The sequence below is a fragment of the Erythrolamprus reginae genome, chromosome 11 (genome assembly GCF_031021105.1).
Source record: "Erythrolamprus reginae isolate rEryReg1 chromosome 11, rEryReg1.hap1, whole genome shotgun sequence".
NCBI lineage: Eukaryota > Metazoa > Chordata > Lepidosauria > Squamata > Dipsadidae > Erythrolamprus > Erythrolamprus reginae.
The window spans coordinates 13,624,108-13,640,300 of NC_091960.1; the positions used below are offsets into that span (position 1 = coordinate 13,624,108).

The 16,193-nt window shown below is 42.2% G+C and overlaps 1 protein-coding gene across 7 annotated transcripts in view; it reads right to left on the reverse strand.

The window, feature by feature from the left end:
- SCMH1 (Scm polycomb group protein homolog 1) overlaps positions 1–16,193 on the reverse strand; it is a 57,678-nt gene that overhangs the window by 20,250 nt on the left and 21,235 nt on the right. For 5 of the 7 annotated variants that reach the window (XM_070764000.1, XM_070763995.1, XM_070763999.1 and 2 more), the window contains 3 exons: positions 15,051–15,139; positions 11,932–12,175; positions 565–797 (listed from right to left, as the gene is read on the reverse strand). In XM_070764000.1, coding sequence (XP_070620101.1) covers positions 565–797; positions 11,932–12,175; positions 15,051–15,139 — 566 coding nt within the window. The remainder of the gene's footprint in view (positions 1–564; positions 798–11,931; positions 12,176–15,050; positions 15,140–16,193) is intronic. The other 2 variants (XM_070764002.1, XM_070763997.1) reach the window with 1 other exon arrangement.

The window sequence follows — 16,193 nt, forward strand, 5'->3', positions numbered from 1 at the left end:
TAATCTAAAAAACTACATAAGCTAAAAACCCGATATATTAAAAATCAATCAAACAAATTCAAATCACAGCTATACATCACATTTATTGGCCAGGGGGCCAAGATCTAATTACCCCAAGCCTGGTGACATCAATGAGTCTTAAGACTCTTGTGAAAGGCGAGGAGGGTGGGGGCAGTGCAAATCTCCAGGGGGAGCTGATTCCAGAGGGCCGGGCCCTCCATAGAGAAGGCTCTTCCCCTAGGTCCCACCAAATGACATTGTGTAGTTAACGGGACACAGAGAAAGCCAACTCTGTGGGACCTCACCGGTCTCTGGGATTCATAGGGCAGAAGGCGGTCCCGCAAGTAATCTGGCCCAATGCCATGTAGGGCTTTGTAGGTCATCACCAACCCTTTGAATTGCATCCGGAAACCAATCAGCAACCAATGCAGTCCGCAGAGTGTTGGAGAGTCATGGGCGTGTCTGGGGAGGCCCATGACCACTCACGTGGCTGCATTTTGCACAATTTGAAGTTTCCGAACACTCTTCAAAGGTAGCCCCATGTAGAGAGCATTAACCACCTACCTTCCCACCAGGTTTTGGGCCCCTTTTTTTGGGGAATTTTAAAGGCTCCACTGCCTTGGAAGGGTTGGGGTTGGGGTGGCTGGTCAGCACCTTGGGTGTCCGGCCTCTTTTACGACCAGGTTTGCGGCCTCTTTGTCCAGGCAGATGTTCCAGGATACTCCTTGTGGGGTTCTGCATGGTGCTTTTTTCGGGTATCACGTCTGGGGCAGGGAACGGGGTCTTTGGAATGACAACTGGAATAAAAGAGGAAGGAGAGGAGATGGTCAAGGATCACCCTAGCCTCATTCAAAAGACTGTCTGGAAGATCCAAAGCAACGTAATCACTCTGCTGGTGGGTTTGTTAGTAAAGTTTCATCTAGGGGTGTCCAACTTTGGCACCTTGAAGGCTGACGGACTTCCTTTCCAAGAATTCCCCAGCCAGCAGGACTGGCTGGACAATTCTGGGAGTTGAAGTCCACTGGTCTCAAAATTTTCCAAGTTTGGACACTCCTGATTAAACACTTGGAACTTTTTTCTGAAATAATTACTTGTTTTGTACGTGAGTAGTTCTTTTAAATTGTCTCTGTAAGGAAAGCAATGTGACAACTGGTTAAATCAGCAAAATGAATGGACCCCTTGAAATGATGTCACGATTTTACTGCATTTTCAACATGAATCCATTTTAAAATATGCACCCAGTGTTGACAGGGTTTAGCAACAAGCTTTAGCCATACAACGCTTTTCATACTACAGCCTTTTCATTTGATGAGAACATCTGGAAGACTGTTTTTCATCCCATGAAATCACTCAATCTGAGACAGATTGTGTATATCAGGGGTGTCAAGCTCAAGGCCCAGGGGCTGGATCTGGCCTGCAGAGGGCTTACATCTGGCCCACGGGGCTGCCCTGGAAACAGCAAAGAACTCCCAAGCTCTGTTTTTACTGGCCGAGGGATGCAGGAGGCTGTTACAGGCAAAAACGGAGCTCAGGAGCCCGTTTTCACTGGCAGAGCGCTTGGGCCACCAGTCGCCCCCAACAGGAGTGACATCGAGTTGGCCACGCCCACTCTGGCCACACCCACCCCAGCCCTCTGATGTCAAACACAATGCTGATATGCCCCTCAATGAAATCAAGTTTGATACCCCTGGTCTATATGAAAGGAGAGTGAAGGACATCTAGAATTAGAATATCCTCACAACATGTCCAATCTCTATTTGTTCAGGGAGGGGGGGAGATTCCATATTTGTCTAGGAAATGGTCTCTGCTATCGGACCTTATGTACGTTCAAGGGATTTCTCCCAACGTTCTACCCTAAGTGTCTGTACGTACTTAAAAGAGTGGATGCTAATTATTTGCACATGAAATATCTCATCATTATAGAAACACTGTCTCTTTTCAACATGTAGAAATATACATAAGGGATATAAGCTAACATTCTGCAATCTGTACAGCATTAAAATTCACTTTAAATAAACCATAAAATGATTATGAGCTATCTCCAAGACAATGCTAATATTATATTCCAAGACTGCCATAAAACCAGGGTAAAATTGAATCCCTATTTTATGTCCCATATTAGTAATAGGGCATTAAATAATCCTTGTGTATTAAAAATTGAGCTCACCAAATATTCTTCTAAGTCCAGTGTTTTACCTTTATCTATCCCCCAAAATGGAACTATTTAACTTGAAACAAACATTAGAATCCTCCTCTGTCATAACTCTTTTGATGGGTACTAAAATCTATGTCCTTTCTCTCCAGAATGCATTATTCCAAGCATCTCACCCACAACAAAGCTTAAGGGAAAGTTAGTACAAATCCAAGAATATCGTTGCATTTGGCATGTTGCAATCCAACAATATTAAATCTGTTACTTCCATTATTTGGGACAGGATATTTGGAAATAGAATAAGAGAGTTGGAAGGGACCATGGAGGTCTTCTAGTCCAACCTCCTGCTTAGGTAGGAAACCCTACACCATTTCAGACAAACGGTTATCCAACTTCATTCAAATTTGACTGATTATGGACCATCAAGTCATTTTCAATTCTCAGCAACCACAAAGATTGATTCTCTCCATGACAATCCATCCCTATCCTGGTCTTTTAAGTCTTCCAACTATCACTCTTCACCATGGAAAATGAATCCATTGACCTTCTGCTGATTGTCCTCTTCTTCAACTTCCTTCCACTTTTCTCAGCATTTAAGCCTTCTCTAGTGAGCTCGGTCGTTGAATAATGGGTCCCAAGTATGATGAGAATTTCAGTCAGCACAAGAATGCCTATTTACTAGGACCATATGACACCCACAAAACCAGTGTTTCTCAACCTGGGCAATTTTAAGAGGTATACACTTCAATGCAATTCAAGGTGTTGGTTATTACCTTTAAAGCCCTAAATGGCTCAGGGCCAGACTATTTACGGGATCGCCTCCAACTTCATACACCATTGCGGCCAGTAAAATCCCACAGAGTTGGCCTTCTCTCCTTTCCACCAAGCAATGTTGGTCGGCAGGAGTTTGGGGAAGAGCCTTCTCTGTGGCAGCTCCGAACCTATGTAATCAACTGCCCCCCAGAGATTCTCCTCCCTACCGGTCTTCCAGAAAGCCGTTAAGACCTGGCTTTTCCGGTAGGCCTGGAATTATATTGACTGTAGTTTATGTATGGTTCTTTTAGGATATTATTATTTTATTATATTATTGATTTTACTGTGTATATATACTGTGAAATACTGTGATGTATTTTACTATTGTTGTATTTATGCCGCTTGTTAGCCGCCCTGAGTCTATTTTGGAATGAGCGGCATATAAATACAATAAATACAATCAATCAACAAACAAACAAACAAACAAATTCTCAGAATTCCCCATCCAGCATTGCTGACAGAGGAATTCTGGAGTCCACATCTCTTACTGTTGCCCAGGTTGAGAAACACTGCATCGGCCAGAATGCTCACCTGCTGGTACTCTGGAACATGTCACCCCAAAGTAGGTGATGCACCCTGCCTCCTTGCCCTCTGCAAGGTCATTAACATTGTTTTCTTCTATTGTGCTTTTGGTATTAATTATTCTGGGCATTCAAATCTTTCTTGACCCCGTTGAAGAAAATAATTACGATAGATATCAGGTGCCTCATTTTGTGCAAGTTCTAAGAGTCTGCAATAATTGTTTGCCTAATGTAAATAGCACCAATGAAAAACAGGATTGGAAGTCTCTGTAGGCTATTATGGAATGTCGAATGTTAATGCACAACTCCTTGAATGGTTGAATTTTAGGGATTTTAATAATTTTATTTTTATTCATCAAATTGATATAGCCAATCTCATGGACGGTGACTCTGGGCAGTGTACAATAAAACCAATTATCTGAATCGGTTGTCACCAATCATACCATCCAGACAAAGTAATGAGAGTGGGCAAGCACATACTTTTAATATGCTGTCATGTATTGTGCGTTATATATTTTATTTTTACTGTTTCTGAATTTTTAAAAAATAATTGGAAGCTTTGCTGAACAGCAGTCTGGCGAGCTTTTAAAGAAAAGCCACACAGAGAAAATGTGTAGAAATGTGTGAAGTGAAAAGGACTTCATTTCAGAAAATACCCGTGGATGGAGCACAAAATCAACTAGGTCAACACACCTATGCCCAAGAGCTAACCGTTCACACACTTACCGCTCATAATCAGATGCAAGCATGTTCCTGAAGCCATAAAACTCAACAACAAGGGCTATAGAATGATTCTAACCCCCACATTACATCTTCTGCCACTACACAATACAGTAAGGTACCAAGTTTTCTGTTCAATTCAATTCAATTTATTAGATTTGTATGCTGCCCCTCTCCGAAGACTCGGGGAGGCTCACAACAACGATAAAAACAATATTATAATGGCACAAATTTAATATTAAAAATAACTAAAAACCTTATCATAATTAAAAACCAAACAGCACATACATACCAAACATAAATTATAATGAGCCTGGGGGAAAGATGTCCCAAATTCCCCATGCCTGGCGGTATAGGTGGGTCTTAAGTAGTTTACAGAAGACAAGGAGGGTGGGAGCAATTATAATCTCCGGGGGAGAGTTGATTCCAGAGGGCCGGGGCCGCCACAGAGAAGGCTCTTCCCCTGGGGCCTGCCAGACGACATTGTTTAGTCGACGGGACCTGGAGAAGGCCAACTCTGTGGGACCTTATCAGACGCTGGGAAACGTGTGGTAGCAGGCGGTTCTGGAGGTACTCTGGTCCAATGCCATGTAGGACTTTAAAGGTCATGACCAACACTTTGAATTGTGACCGGAAACTGATCGGCAGCCAATGCAAGCCACGGAGTGTTGTAGATACGTGGGCAAATCTGGGAAGCCCCACGATGGCTCTCGCGGCCGCGTTCTGCATGATCTGGAGTTTCCAAACACTTTTCAAAGGTATTTTCAAAGGTTCAGCTTTCAAAGCAGGCAGAGAACTGGGAAATGGTGAAGTCTAGACAGACAAATCTAGAGTTATGTCAGGGTTTATCTTCTGGCAATTGAACCGAATGAGGAGGAGGGACAGAGATACATGGTCCTCTGAAAGAGACATCATTCCTACCAATTTCTTCCTGAAGCTATTCTCCCTTCCAGCCCAAAGTATCAAAGCTGACTAAACCCTTAATCTGTTCACAGTCATTTGGGGGGGAAAAACGGTTGACAGGTACGAATGTCAGGTGCCATTTAACACACAGCTATAGTAACTTTAAAAATAATTAACTTTTGCATGCCTGCTGAGCACAATGAAGTTGTTTGAGCGGGTTGACTGCATCAACCAGAACAAAGAAAACTGGGACGAATGCCTATAGCTGTGCCCCGGTGCTGAAACTTCCATTGCCCTTGGCACAGCCATAAAAAAAAGTGCATCCTTTTGAAATGTCTCCTTTGCTTGGCAAGACCTCCCTGCATCCCGGCCAGCTGGAAGGGTGCCAAGGTTGAAACTCCTCTCTTCGCACTCCAGATCTCTTGATAATGCAGAAAATTGCCTCTAGCTCACAGTCTGTCCAAAGACAATTAACTCTTACGTGCCTGTCTCCCAGCTGCTAAGAATGGCAGGCAATCCAGTTCTCTTAGTGTTGACCAGGCGTTCTCAAACTTAGCAACTTTTAAGACTTGTGGATTTCAACTCCCAGAATTCTCCAGCCAGCTTAGGACAGGGGTCCCCAAACTTGGCAACTTTAAGACTTCAATAAGCTGGCTGGAGAATTCGTCCACAAGTCTTAAAGTTGCTAAGTTTGAAGACCTCTGAGTGTTGACTAATTCTACCAGGGGTCACTCTGAATCCAAAGACCACAGCTTGATCCAGAGTGGAGCACATTAGGGTTAAAAATTCAGTACATGTTGATTTTTGCCAGTAATTTTTAACATTGCTTGTTAACTATGGGTAGTCCTCAATGTAGGACCATAAATTGAGGCCAAAATTTCTGTGGCTAAGTCAGACAATTGTTGAGTGAGTTTTGCCCATTTTTACGACCTCTCTTGCCACCATTGTTAACCACTGCGGTTGTTAAGTTAGTAAAGCAGACTTTTGGAAGCAGGCTGACAAGCACCAACATTTATCTTGCTTGACACCTGATTTAATTGAGCCGAGGTGGCACAGTGGGCAGAGTGCAATACTGCAGGCCACTAAAGCTGACTACTATATCTGCAGGTCAACGGTTCAAATCTCATCACCGGCTCAAGGTTGACTCAGCCTTCCATCCTTCCGAGGTGGGTAAAATGAGGACCTGGATTGTGGGGGCAATATGCTGGCTCTGTTAAAAAGTGCTATTGCTAACATGTTGTAAGCTGCCCTGACTCTAAGGAGCAGGACGGCATAAAGAAATTGAATGAATGAATGAATAAATAATTGGCAAGGAGCTTTGCAAGGCCAAACCGAACAAAGTCAGAACAGAGTTACACAGATCAGAATTGAACCAAGTTGCTTCCTGCAATGACCACATCTGATTGGTCCTTTTATGTCCTATGGGAGGGGCCAATCATCTCCAAGCCTTACTCCCGATTAGTCCTTTCTTCTGTAACTGTTCTTGCCTTCTGGCAGCTCTGGGCATGCGCGCATTGGAGACAGGCTCCCCCTGTTCCTCTGCCTCGCTCATATCAGCTTTTGGAGGCTCTGGAGTCAGCACAGAACTCCCAGATGGCCTGGGCCCCATCTCTGGCTCCAGCACAGACTATGGTCCTCCCTAGCCTCCTCGCTGTCCGACTCTGCTGCCAGCTCCGCAATAACAAAGATTATTTTCCTGAGCAGCTCTGCTGATAAAGGCATCCTCCTTTACAATTAATCATTAGTTCTCCTCTCCATGATCTGGAAGATTTACAACAAGGCTACCAGCAGCACACAATCATTGCATAAATCCTAAAGCCAAGAGAGCAACAAAGATTATGCAGAAGGATTCTGAAAAGAACTACGTGGCACAACTTGCCAGCCAAGAGGTGAAGAGGCATGCGAAGGGATCATTAGCTGAAGCAAAATCAGTTGCTAGTACATCACTCTTAAAATAGGAACTGAGGATCTGGCTTGTTAGTTTCTCTCTCCCTGAAAAAAAAAATCATCTCTAAAAATCAGATGCAGACAAAGAAAAAATAATTAATCTTAATCCATTTTTTTTAAAAAAAGGGGGTTAATTGTTCCTGTGATATGCATGTGAGTTGGCCTTCTCTGGGTTCCATCGACTAAACCAGTGTTTTTCAACCAGTGTGCCGTGGCACACTAGTGTGCCGCGAGACATGGTCAGGTGTGCCGCGAAGCTCAGAGAGAGAAAGAAAACAAGAGAAAGAAAGAGCAAGAGAGAGAGAAAGAAAACAAGAGAGAGAGAAAGAAAGAAAGCAAGAGAGAGAGAAAGAAAGAGAAAGAAAGAAAGCAAGAGAGAGAAAGAGAACAAGAGAGAGAAAGCAAGAGAGAGAGAAAGACATAGAGGGAACTAGGGAGGTAGAGAGAGTAGGAAAGAGGAAAGAAGGAAGAGAGAAAGAAAGAAAGAGGGATGGAGAGAGAGAGAAAAAAGAGGGAGAGAGAAATAGAGCGAAAGGGAGGAAGACATAATTTTTTTGTCCAAACTTTTTTTAGCCCCCCCCCCATGTGCCCCATGGTTTTGTAAATGTAAAAAATGTGCCGCTGCTCAAAAAAGGTTGAAAATCACTGTACTAAACAATGTCGTTTAGCGGGACCCAGGGGAGGAGCCTTCTCTGTGGCGGCCCCGACCCTATGGAACCAACTCCCCCCAGATATCAGAGTTGCCCCCACCCTCCTTGCCTTTCGTAAGCTCTTAAAAACCCACCTCTGTCGTCAGGCATGGGGGAATTGAAATATTCCCTTCCCCATGGCTTATAAAATTTATGTATGGTATGATTGTATGTATGACTGATCTCTTAAATTGGGGGTTTTAGATTTTTTAATATTAGATTTGTTTATGTTGTCTTTTTATTGTTGTTAGCCGCCCAGAGTCTGCGGAGAGGGGCGGCATACAAATCTAATAAATAAATAAATAAATAAATAAATAAATAAATAAATAAATAAATAAATAAATAATAAATAAATATGTCCATAAAAACTGTCATCAACAGCGAATATCTTCAAGTTGCCAAGGTTGGGAAACACTGTTCTATAGTTTGGTTTTTACTTCTTATATCTATTCTGGGAGTTGAAGTCCAGATATCTTCAAGTTGCCAAGGTTGGGAAATACTGCTATAGAACAGTGATTTTCAACCTTTTTTGAGCCGCGGCACATTTTTTACATTTACAAAACCATGGGGCACATTGAGTGTGGATGGGGGGGCAGCTAAAAAAAGTTTGGACAAAAAAATTATCTCTCTCTCTTTTCCTCCCTTTTGCTCTATTTCTCTCTCCTTCCCTCCCTCTTTCTCTCTTTCTCTTTTTTCTCTCTCTCCTTCCCTCTTTCTTTCTCTCTTCCTTCCTTCCTTCCTTCCTCTTTTTTGCTCTTTCTCTCCCTACCTCCCTTTATGTCTTTCTCTCTCCCACCTTCCCTCCCTCTCTTTCTCTCTCTCTTTCTTTCTTTCTCTTTCTCTCTTGTTCTCTTTCTCTCTCTTCCTTTCTCTCTCTCTCTCATTCTCTTTCTTTTTCCCTCTCTTGCTTTCTCTCTCTCTCTTGCTTTATTTCTCTCTCTCTCTTTCTTTCTCTCTGTTTTCTTTCTCTCTCTCTTTCTTGCTTGCTTTCTCTCTCTCTTGCTCTTACTCTCTCTCTCTTTCTTTCTCTCTCTCTCTTGCTTTCTCTCTCTTTCTTTCTTTCTCTCTCTCTTGTTTTCCTTCTCTCTCTGAGCTTCGCGGCACACCTGACCATGTCTCACGGCACACTAGTGTGCCGCGGCACACTGGTTGAAAAACACTGCTATAGAAGACTAATATTTTTGCCTTTTTCATTTAGCAATCAATGTCGGTATTTTACTGAATTTCTCCATCAGCTCCCTGAAAAGCTGATTCATAGTTATTCTGATGGTTACTAAAACATATATAACATAGAATCACGAGGCAAGAATCCTTGAAATCAGAGCTTTGTTTTAAATGGAGAGTTGCTTAGAAACATAGAAAATTGATGGCAGAAAAAGTCCTCATGGTCCATCTAGTCTGCCCTTATACTATTTCCTGTATTTTATCTTAGGATGGGTCTATGTTTATCCCAGGCATGTTTAACTTCAGTTACTGTGGATTTACCAACCACGTCTGCTGGAAGTTTGTTCCAAGCATCTACTACCCAGATTACATACATAAAGCTGGCAGCTCCTGTAAACACAATATTATCAAAACATAGTCTGCTCCCTCTAGTGCTAAAAATGCTAAATTGCTCCAGGGTCTTTGCTGTCAGCTAGCCAGACTCTAGCCCTAAAATATCAGCATATGCTCATTTTCCAACTATTTGCAAAACTTACATTATCAGTAATAACCAAAGGGGGACAATTTGCAGACTACATGTATACTTAGAATAATTGTCTTCAATTATTCAATTGCCCAATAGAGACTGTGTAAAATAATTAGAAGGATATCTGATTAGAGAAAAACCATATTTGTATGACATCACTGCCCATTTAGGCTTCTACTGTTGAACTGGGTTGAACTTGGGGTCTTTAGCATATAAAGAACATGTTCCACCATTAAGCTACAATCCAAAGATGCATAGTTCAATGGCTGGGAATTTTTTTAAAAAAATTAATTGATTTAAAAATTAATGCTGAAAGGGACAGAACTGATTTATAAATAAATACAAAGAATAAACTTGAAGCGCTAACCACAATCTTCTAATTTACATTAGACTTACATTTAGATTCTTCTTTTACCATATAAATAGAACTACTGGACATACTTATTTGATTTATAAATAGATTTACAAGCCACCCAACTCCCAACAGATTCCAAAGCTTTGCTTTCTAAAATGCTATCAAAACTTGCAATTTTGTTCAGGGGGCACCTCTAAGCCATACCGCGCCTCTGATAAATCTTATGGTGATTTGAACAGAAGTGGAGGATTTATCAGCACTGATGAAAGCAGCACAGCACACCAGCAAATTGTGATAAGGTAATGCATCATCGTTTGCAACAGGGACCGAAAGCTATTTCCCTGCCATGGAAATGCAAATATTCCATTGGATATTGAGCATCTCCCCTTTTGACCACATCACAAATGACACCATTTGACAATATTTTGGTGTGGCACCAATTATAGAAAAGATGAGAGAAGGCTGGCTCTGCTGGTATGGACATGTCCAGAGACACGGTCCATGGCCAAGAGTGCCTACCAACTAGAAGTTAATGGCCGGTGACCTTGCAGGCATCCAAAACAGAAATGGCAAGTTACCATCAACAAAGTTATACAAGGTGCGAGCTTGTGCCATGGAGGTGCAGGTGACTGTTGCAAAGTGGTGTTTAATGATCTAAAAAGTGGACCCTGTACCTGCGGGAATATAAGAAGAATAAAAAGAAGGAGGAGGAGGAGGAGAAAGAAGAAGGAAGAAAATAGAAGAGGAAGAGGAGAAAAAGGAAGAGGAGGAAGAGGAAGAAGGAGGAGGATGACAACAATGACGACGACCACAACAACAACAACAATCTTTTGCAATCCTGTATACATTTTTGGGTGGGTGGGAATAGGTTTGCAATTTTGAGAAAATAATGGCTTGGGCCCTTTATTATTATTGTCCTAATCAATAATTCCAGAAAATCCAGAAGAATATTCTGCACCTGCTTCTAAACTTGGTGTATGTTCAAGAAATCAAGGAGAATGTGTGACTGCACTGATACTGCTTGTTTCAATATGTGTGGTAGAATTGCCAGCACTCAAATCAGAGTTGCAATGCATTATTAGCATTATGGGGATTCAGCAACAGTCAACCCAAACAGAAATGATAGGAAGAACTAATACATAGCAATTGTTGTTGATGCGAACTGGAGCAAGGCCTTGATTTCAAAGCACCTAATGAGCTGGAGTACCAATGGAGACCAAGGCCAAAGAGAAAAGGATGCAGAGGGGGAACAGGAGAGAGACAGACAGTTCTTCAGTGGATTCTATCTTTCAAACCAGAGCCATTCCCTCTTCCCTTCCGTGTTCCCCAATCCTAGCTGGCTATATTACAAAATACCCTGGCATACAAAGCTGACAGAGATACACGCTTCCCTTATATTCGACACAAAAATATGTAACCCTTCCCTGGTGCAGAGCTGAAGGGATTGGATACTGTAGCCTAGAGGATAATTCTCTGCCTTACAAGGCAAAGGTTGCAGGTTCAAGTCCCAGTGGGTATGGCTAGCTGATGAGGCCAAAATAAGGCCGAAATAGATCTATCCTAGTCTCCCTTAATTTTCAAATTCAGCAAAAAAACATGTGACACACACACACATATATATATACATATATATATATGACGGTCTTGTCATATATGTAGATTATTCTGAGTTCGGGTTTTGCCCCGTGTAATATTTTGAGTGTCTATGCGACGTTTCGGTGAAATCACATTCACCATCATCAGGCTGATGTAAGCTTCGTGCTGCTGTAAATATGTATCACATGTTTTTTGCTGAAATATATATATCAGTCAGAACTCTGATGGCATGTTTGCACTTTCATGCAAGATTAAATTATGGCTAATAGAGAAGTTTTACTAAAGGATTTAGAATTAAAAAACAATTAAGTTGGAGGAGCCACCATCACTATTGCTTTGTCTTCCTTAGATTAGCTTATACTTGAAAGGAAGAGGTATCATTAGCTACCCTTCTTGGTCCTACAATGACCAAGGTGTAGCATCCTCCTATTAGTTAGTACTTTAAGGATTGGCCCAGGCCATCTTCAATGCCTCCCTCTCTGACTTTCTGAGAGGATGAAATACAGATGGGTGAACGGTGGTAGAAACTGTGATGGTGCACTTACCTTTTGTCCCAGGGGGCTGCAAATTGTCACCAGTCAATGAGCACCAGCCAACGGGAAAGATGTCGCGAGAATCATAGCGGCACCAGTAATCAAAGGCTCCCCTCCAGCCATCAAAAGTGATAAGGACTTCAGAACCTCGTACCTCACCAATAGTGGCTGGGCAGATGAAATGTGGGTTCTTCCTGTCTACGGCCTCAAGTTTCATCCCCATCTTAAAGAAATTCTGGGATGGAGATGGTGGTTCCTGGGGGAGAAAGACCCAGCAAACATCCTTAAGTCAACCATAGGTCAAGACTTGTCTAGTCACGCTTCTCAAAATGCTCTTCCACAAGGTACCATAAGAGGTCAAGATTCTGCATCAGAATGACTCAAATGTTTCAAAGCTCACTGTGAAATTCTGGTGTGTTTTTTTCCCTTTTAATCTGATTAGGTTCTACATCTAAGCAATAATTTATTTATTTATTTATTTATTTATTTATTAAATTTGTATGCCGCCCCTCTCCGCAGACTCGGGGCGGCTCACAACAGCAACAGAAAACAATATATAATACAAATTCAATAATTAGAAAGCTAAAAACCCATAATTAAAAAAAAACATGCACACAACATACCATACATAAACAGTATAGGCCTGGGGAAGATATTTCAGTTCCCCCATGCCTGACGGCAGAGGTGGGTTTTAAGGAGTTTGCGGAAGGCAAGGAGGGTGGGGGCAGTTCTAATCTCAGGGGGGAGTTGGTTCCAGAAGGTCGGGCCGCCACAGAGAAGGCTCTTCCCCTGGGACCCGCCAAACGACATAGTTTAGTCGACGGGACCCGGAGAAAGCCAACTCTGTGGGACCTAATCGGTCGTTGGGATTCGTGCTGCAGAAGGCGGTCCCGGAGATATTCTGGTCCGATGCCATGAAGGGCTTTATAGGTCAAGACCAACACTTTGAATTGTGACCGGAAACTGATCAGCAACCAATGCAGATTGCGGAGTGTTGGTGTGACATGGGCATACTTAGAGAAGCCCATGATTGCTCTTGCAGCTGCATTCTGCACGATAATAGTAGCCAGATATCATTTTTTAACTGACTTCATTTTAAGAAACCATCTTGCGTGGGAGGGCTATATTTGGGAAGTTCTTATCTATGTTCACCCAAAGGATAACTTAGTTCAAACCAAGTGATCCTGAATGGTGATAGTGCAGAGGTGTGCTGAAAGTATCAAGTAACCCATTTGAAAAGCACTATGGAGAACAATAATATAATGAGAGAAATAGCATTCTGCTCTGTGAATAGTAACTGCTCCATCTGGGCAGCAGTAAAGGAAGGGGGTTAAAAATACATTCTGATTTTTTAAAAAGGAGGCTTGAACATTATGACTGCAAGTCCAGACTTTTTGAAATAGCCAGGCAACCTTCCTTCTCCTAACATTCCTTCCCTTTTCCGGTGGTCAGGTTGAATTACCGTTTCTCCCAAATGTCAAGGCTGCTGTCAGACACCTGCAATAATTCTTACTAAAACCTGGCACACTCTAAGGAAATCTAGGACTCAACTTGATTATATAAATGTCTTTTGTTGCAGTTAAAGCAAGCCAAAAAGGATAAAGAGCAGTTTCTACCAAGCTAGAGTCCAGTCATCCATAAAAGCATAACACAGCCTAAAATCTTGGTTCTGCCCCATCCTTAGATCTCAATTGTCTGGTAGCTATTATTTTCCCAAGTGTATCTCTTGCACTCACGTTAATCCTTAAATGGATTTTTCTATATTCAGTTTTCCCTCATTAGCCTTTAATCTTAGCACAAACACGTTCGCACAGAATGAATCCCGACTTAACCTGATTCTATTCTATTGCTTACAGAGACTCATTCTCCCAAGATTTATCTCTTTAGCCTGCAGATATTATTCACAGAATCTCATCCAGAAATCCCAGCAGATGTCCAAATGCAATTGAAGGTGCTGATTGTACGTAAAGGGCCAAGTTACTTGTGGGACTGCTTCTCCCTGATGGGTTTCTGCCTGTCCCACCAGACTGGAGAGTGAACGAAGTCTGGGCCCCAAATGAAACATGTGTTCTCTATCATGGTGGCTTGCCCTGTGGAACAGCCTCCCCACCTCTGAAATATGGACAACCCAATCAGTCCTCCAGAAGCACTGGACCAGGGGGCTGATAGAGCTGTCATGAGGTTGCAGCTTAATCTGTTAGGGGCCTTGGATTTGGTATTTTTTAATGTAAATGATTGTGATTGTGTTTGGTTGTTATCCAGTCTGCTTTTATATGTACCTTGGCAGATGGGCAGGTGTTGTGGTTAGCTCTGGCCCAGCTCCTGCCTCAAGGACTGTGGATGTGGGGGAGACATCAACATGCTGCAGGCCTGTTTTGCCCCAGGTGGAATCTGCTGATGAAGGCTCCTCTGACCAAGAAGACATGAGTGACAGGGAGGAGGAGAGTGTGGCAGACAGCTCAGAAGGAGATCAATTATCTAGCTCCTCCTTGGATTCAGAACAAGAGTTAATGATACAGCCACGCATGCGGAGAGAGATGCATAGGCAGCAACAACTGAGAGATTATTATCAAAGAAAATGAGGCCACCTGTGGTTGGGTGGGGCTGTGGTGATTAGTGAGGCTGCTATAAAGAGCAGCCTGTGGGTTTGGCCATTGTGGAGGATTATCTGATCGTTGTGTTTCGTGACTGCTTTACTGACTTTGACCTTTTGTGTGCTGATTTTCCCCGCTTTGAAACTAAACCAGAGCAAAGTGTGTTTCACTTTGTGAAAGAAGAAGGACTGTGAATTGTCTCACAGCTGCAAGCTAAGTATCACAGAACTGATAAGGGACTTGTACCAATTACCAGTTTGTTTGGAGACGAGTGCTCTTTGCTATACCAAAAGAGGGCTTAGGTTAAGTGAATTTTCATTATAAAGAACATTGTTTTGAATTTTCAAACGTGTGTATGTGTCTGAAATTTGTACCTGTGAATTTTTGGGAGGAGTCTACCAGAGAGCCCGACAGAACAGGCAAGTATATAGATATACTAAATAAATATATATATTTTTCCAATGAGCAGAATTAGCCAAACTTATTTATCACAATACATGTGGTTTCAGGGATCAGAAGGGCTACATGCGACAGTACCTTATGGAAAATCCGAATGGGAGCCATTTCTGCTCCGTTCAGAGTCTTCAGAAGAAACATAGGCCAAGAGGAAGCATTCAGACGAAAACCTGAAGCAGAGATGGAGGCTTTTAAAATAGTAACTGCAACGAAGAGCTTCCTAGCAGTGATCCTTCCATTATGAAGACACCAGCGCAGCATTGAGCAATACTGATCTCTAAGTAACAACGTTTAAGTAAATATTTCCACAGTGCATTAATCTAGGAAATGTAAAGGAAGTACAGAAATTACAGACCTGAGAAACTGAATGGAATAATCCTGATAGGAAAACTTCAGAGCAATATGGGAAGTTCATAATTGTAATGGCAATGAACAATGAACTACAGAGGAATCATTGAGTCTGTCATCTGCACCTCTATAACTGTCTGGTTTGGTGCTGCAACCCAATAGGACCGACACAGACTTCAGAGGATAATCAGAGCTGCAGAAAAAACAATTGCTGCCAACCTGCCTTCCATTGAGAACCTGTATACTTCATGAGTCAAAAAGAGGGTGGGGAAAATATTTACAGTAGTCCCTCGCTATATCGCGCTTCACCTACTGCGGCTTCACTTCATCGCGGGTTTTCAAGAAATATTATTGAGAAAAATCATTCGCGGATCTTCGCTGGTTCGCGGGTTTTTGAGGAAGTCGATCAGCAGATTTAAACAGCCCGCGGAAATTGATGGGCAGGTTTTTCAAAAAAAATATATCTAAAATTGTAAATACTGTATTTAAATACTGTATCTAAAATAAATACTGTGTGGGAAGGGTTTATAAACACTTAAAACAATGAAAGCTTACCAAACAATTACAATATAAATACTTAAATAAGTACTATCAGTCGATAAATTCCCCATCACGGATTTCACCTATCGCGGCCAGGTCTGGAACGTAACACCAGCGATAGGTGGGCTTACTGTACTGACCCCTCGCATCGTGGACACAAACTGTTTCAACTCCTACCCTCAAAACGTCAGTACAGAGCAATGCACACCAAAACAACTAGACACAAGAACAGTTTTTTCCCGAACGCCGTCACTCTACTAAACAAATAATTCCCTCAACACTGTCAGACTTTTTACTAAATCTGCACTTCTATTCTACTAGTTTCTCTCATCATTC